The sequence below is a fragment of the Limulus polyphemus genome, unplaced genomic scaffold (assembly GCF_000517525.1).
Source record: "Limulus polyphemus unplaced genomic scaffold, Limulus_polyphemus-2.1.2 Scaffold14401, whole genome shotgun sequence".
Lineage (NCBI taxonomy): Eukaryota > Metazoa > Arthropoda > Merostomata > Xiphosura > Limulidae > Limulus > Limulus polyphemus.
Genome location: NW_013680011.1, coordinates 1 through 5,799, shown reverse-complemented (window position 1 = coordinate 5,799; position 5,799 = coordinate 1). Strand labels below are relative to the sequence as shown.

The 5,799-nt window shown below is 33.5% G+C and overlaps 1 protein-coding gene across 1 annotated transcript; it reads left to right on the top strand.

Annotated features, from left to right (window-relative positions):
* Positions 1–583: 583 nt before the first annotated feature.
* Positions 584–5,081, top strand: LOC106477348 (ADP-ribosylation factor-binding protein GGA3-like; the record flags this gene model as incomplete). Its single annotated transcript, XM_013937928.2, has 3 exons — positions 584–713; positions 1,966–2,103; positions 5,000–5,081. Coding segments are annotated over exons 1-3 (232 nt in total), but the record flags the coding sequence as incomplete, so codon positions are not given.
* Between the last annotated feature and the right edge of the window lie 718 nt (positions 5,082–5,799).

Genomic DNA, 5,799 nt, shown 5'->3' with positions numbered 1-5,799 from the left:
CTCATGTAGCTTTGCACAAAATTCCAAACAAATAAACACATCCATTGAGAGGAGCCTATTTGTTTATTGATATAAACACATCCATCAAGAGAAACCTACTTGTATATTGAAATATATTTAGTATAAACACAACCATTGAGGTAAATATTAATAACCTCTGATGAAAGGAATCTACTTGCAAAGATCAAAACTAAATAAATCAATTAGTTTATGTAGCTAATTAAATATACTAGTCTAATTAATAGTAATCAGTGTCATATTAAAATTTTATGATTAATGTGTATATTTTCATCAATAAACCTTTTTTTATTGAAAAGTTGCATCAACTGAGGTATTTTCAATAATAAACATAAGAACTATCAAGGTCTATTTTAATTCCCAATTTTAATCTACATTTAATTACAACACTATTGTTTTGTATATTATAACTGTGCTTTTAATATGAATTTTTTAAACAGTATAATATTCCAAAACTGACCTGAAGATTACAGCATCAAATACCAGTTTACTTGTGTTTGGTTTTGATTTGCAAATGCTGTAAAAGATTGTCACTTGTGTTTAAAATGTATGTAATGATTTTTGTTGTTTGTTAAATGCTTGTAGAAGAGTTACAATACTGTTTTGTGTAACAGACGCTACAGAAGTTATTAAGAAGTAGGAATCCTCAAGATCTGCAAGCTGCTAATAGATTAATAAAGGATATGGTGAAAGACGTAAGTAATTAAAATCTTAGCTTCAAAAAAAGGGATTTTCCCTCTCCGTGTCCGACGTATTTTTTTTTATGTGGTTAAGCTATAAAACTTAATTGTTAATATAGTTTTCAAAAATTAGATACTGAAACTGTATTACAAAAGGAAACATTAAATGAATATTAATACAAATGACATACAAAGGTTATCAACATATGTATTCAATAAGCAGCAAAGTATACCGACCACGAAGCCACTCCCAGCCCTAAACTTAACAGCCTATTTTTTGCATCTTAAAGCTTAATCCCTGTGATTAACTTAACTCATTGATTTTAAGGCATAAATATGTCATATATTTTCTAACACATTAAAATTCATCCATTTGAAATATAAATTTTACACATTTAACATATTACGGTTGTCTTGTTTGACAGTTGAGGGTGAACATTTAACATTGTACGGTTGTCTTGTTGACAGTTGAGGGTGAACATTTAACATATTACGGTTGTCTTGTTTGACAGTTGAGGGTGAACATTTAGCATTGTACGGTTGTCTTGTTTGACAGTTGAGGGTGAACATTTATCACTGTACGGTTGTCTTGTTTGACAGTTGAGGGTGTACATTTAACATATTATGGTTGTCTTGTATGACAGTTGAGGGTGAACATTTAACATTGTATGGTTGTCTTGTTTGACAGTTGAGGGTGAACATTGAACATTGTATGGTTGTCTTGTTTGACAGTTGAGGGTGAACATTAATCGGTTGTCTTGTTGACAGTTGAGGGTGAACATTTAACATTGAACGGTTGTCTTGTTTGACAGTTGAGGGTGAACATTTAACATATTATGGTTGTCTTGTTTGACAGTTGAAGGTGAATATTGTTGACATTTGAGGGTGAACATTTAACATATTATGGTTGTCTTGTTTGACAGTTGAGGGTGAATATTGTACGGTTGTCTTGTTGACAGGGTCGTAGCTAATATTTTCTTAAGCCTTGTTAAAACTTTTAGTTTAAGATGACACTGAGTTTAGCTGTTTACAATTTTAAAATAGTTATAAAAAAAAAAAAGGAAGAAAACTATGCTAATCTGAGGATATGAATAGTTTTAATTGATAAATTGTAGACACGTTTTTAAAAGGAATTCAGAACATAAACATTAGCACTATGCATCAGCTTACCAATGCTGATTTTCAACCTTTATTCTAGCTTTATGTGGTTTATAATGATGTCTACTAATAATATTGGTATATTACATCAAAGACTTGTATTTTGTAGGCTGACAGAAGAATGGAACTCACAGCACGACGTAACATGGAGTTGGAGACAGTACATAACAATGCAAAAGTTTTAAGTGATATGTTGCATAACTACCAATCAAAAGAAACATCCGCAGAGGAGAATGAACTTATGACGGTCCTGAAATATTTTAATCGATGTTTTTGTTTATTTTCTGAAATGTAAAGGAAGTGATAAATGTGGAGGTTAAATAGTTTTATAGAATACGAGTCAAGCTGATATTTTTCTTCTTGTTTTTTTAAAGTGTTTTAATTCTAATTATAACCACTATTTAACCTAGTATGTTCTTCACCAATGTCTCACAACCAAATCAGATAAAAAGTATTTCCACTTATCTGAAAGTTGCTTTCAAACAATTTGCCTTGAATATTACCTTATGATAATGTTTCGGGACAAATTGTCTTAACATGACATTTAAGGGAAGATGTCCTATAGAAAAAACTTCCATATCGTGCCCTGTTGCCAACTTTGTCTTTCAAAGATATTTGCGTTTGTCATAATGGTTCCTTTGTAAAAAGATAATGATTTTTATCATAATATTTTTGTGTCGTTAGATAGGATGACAACTAGTTTTTATTGTACTGATACAGTAGTTTCATAGTTAAATTTGTCAAAATGTTTATAATTATATAGTTGAGTGACTCCAACAACTACATAAATTGCTTTTATTTAATTTTGTGTTTGTTATATATCGGAAAGTTATTTTTGTACAAGAATATTTGTGAAAGTTTATTTTCCATTTATTAATAGATTTACTAACAATCAACTTGCATGTAAAGTTAAAAAAAAAGGCCTAACGTGTGTTCTAGGGAATATAATTTGTACTTACAGCTGTTCTTTACTATTTTATGTCTTTGCAGAAAGACACTTTTTCCTGTGGATTGACTGAAACTTGGTAGGGTTATACCTTGGTCCAATATGCCCAGACATCTTTTACATTTGTTTTTTTATTTGTGCCTTTTTTTAAGGATTTTATGGGGTCAAAGGTAAAACAACCCAAAAATGTATACAAATGTATACTTCTGATATGATACATTACCTTCCCTCACATGTATAGGTATACTCGTTCAATGCTGCTCTCTATATTGCCACAAGCCTCGCATTCTCACATATCCACGATAATCGTAGTTCAAGTGCGTCTAGCATGTAAATCATCATGCGTGCAACCCTCCACCAATAGGAGTGTAACACACCCTCTAGATGCACGTGATTCCCTCTATTTAATTCTACTGAACTATCACTTCTTGTTAGGCAGTGCTCTAGTGCAGACATTCTTTAAATGTGCTCTCTTCAAGTCGTTTTTTTTTTTTTCAAATTATTTATCATTACATGATGAATTCTGAAGTTCATGTTACCACTTGGAAGGTTCTTTCACCTACTTCCAGCACACTTACACAGGCTGCAGGAACTTTGCTGAAGAATTTCGGCTTTCATTCATCGGGAGATTGATCATTTTATGCATCAACCTTTTTCTCCCGATGTTGCTAGACTTCCTCCTGAATCTGCTGAACCTGTTCGTGACACCGAGGATTTTGACAGCTTTTTTCCTCCATCTGACTACACTGTGCCTTCCCAAGCTTTTCCTCCTGAATCTGCTGAATCTGTTCGTGACAACGAGGATTTTAACAGCCTTTTTCCTCCATCTGACTACACTGTGCCTTCCCAAGCTTTTCCTGCATAATCTGCTGACTCAGCCTTTATAGACATGATGTCTCAGATGTGTTCTGTTTTATCCATTTCCCTTCCTTCCTTATTACATGACATCCTTTTCTCACAGTATTTTGTTTTCCCTCCTTGTCCTTCCCTTTTTAGGGTGGGTCAGAGCTCACAAAAACATAATTTTGGAGTTTCTGGTCAATTAATTGCTGTATTTTGACCAATTTATATGATATTTGGTAGAAAGATACTTCTCTACAGGTCCCATACATTGACGATACTTCTCTACAGGTCCCACACACTGACGATACCTCTCTACAGGTCCCACACACTGACGATACCTCTCTACAGGTCCCACACACTGACGATATCTCTCTACAGGTCCCACACACTGACGATACCTCTCTACAGGTTACACACACTGACGATACCTCTCTACAGGTTACACAAACTGACGATACCTCTCCACAGGTTACACACACTGACGATACCTCTCTACATGTTACACACACTGACGATACCTCTCTACAGGTTACACACACTGACGATACCTCTCTACAGGTTACACACACTGACGATACCTCTCCACAGGTTACACACACTGACGATACCTCTCTACATGTTACACACACTGACGATACCTCTCTACAGGTTACACACATTTCCCTTGAGGAAAACACAATTTGAGGTTTTCCTGAACTATTCATTTGTATGTCAACCAACTTACATGGGATTTGGTACATAGATACTTTTCTTACAGGTTCCAAACAGAGATATAGATAATTGTTTTTATTTTTCAATTGCTAAAATTGGCCATATTGGGATTGCATGGCAGAGACATGTTATTTGTCTGCAAATGTTGACCTCTTTAATTCTTTATTTTCTTTCTCTTTTGTACATATTAGTTGAAAATGCAGTATTTGCTTAAATCTGACTTTTTATAAGTACTTTCCATCTAGAATTACTCAGAACTATGAAACAATTACTTTTTCATCATTAAAGATTGGCTACAATAACATTTTGTCTTGTCAGTCATTTTGTTTGTATCGTGACAAAGAAAATTGTGTTTCATAATGTTTGTGGCACATTTTACTAAATGGTTTTCTATTAATGATTATAATACTACAGCTAATTTCCTGCCACAGTTGACAGAAACTCCTATTTGTGTAAGAACGTATGTAACAAGTAAATAAAATTCTTTGATTGATTAATTTCAACAAAAACAGAGTTTCCAAGTCATATGTTTTGGGTTTTTAGTTCTGTATGAATTATTTGTTATAGGACTGTGTAGATGAGCTTGTGAAATAATAACATTAATTAATGTTTTAGTTATAGTTTAGTTGTTTCTTGTCTCTAGGAACTGTTTGATAGCTGTGAAAGGCTACGTCCTAAGCTCTTTAAGTTAGCTGGTGAACTGGATGAAAAGGATGAAGATTTAGGTTTGTTAAATTCCAGATAACCGAACTGTACTATTGCCATGTCAGTTTAAAAAAGTTGAAACATTGAGAAGTGCTTGTACAAATTGTTTTCAATTTGGTTTACTTGTGTAACACAAGGGCAAAATCAGACTTTTCATTTGAAAATCAACTAGTTTCTAGTTATCTTACCATTCAATATTCTTAATGTTAGCTATATATCATATATATAAATTAACTGGTGTAAAACAACAAAAACAAGATATACAGTGATGTCGATCATTTCATAAGCAACATTATATTTATATTTGAAGAGCATTAGAAAGTGAAGAAGGTATCAAACAGTTTTGTAAAATAAACACTTAATTTCACTTGTTTGAAAGTACGGATAGCATGCTGGACTGTGTAAATGTGATATTTAGTGTGGCCCTGTGATTAACATGCTGGCTTCACATGGGTGATGTTTATTAGCTTCCTTTGCTCCTTTTAATCTGTTATAGATTCAATAACCATTGCTCCCTCTAGTCTCATGGGTTTGTTATAAGAGTGGGTGATGTTGACTAGCTACCATTGCTCCCTCTAGTCTCATGGGTTTGTTATAAGAGTGGGTGATGTTGACTAGTTACCTTTACTCCCTCTAGTCTCATGGGTTTGTTATAAGAGTGGGTGATGTTGACTAGCTACCTTTACTCCCTCTAGTCTCATGGGTTTGTTATAAGAGTGGGTGATGTTGACTAGCTAC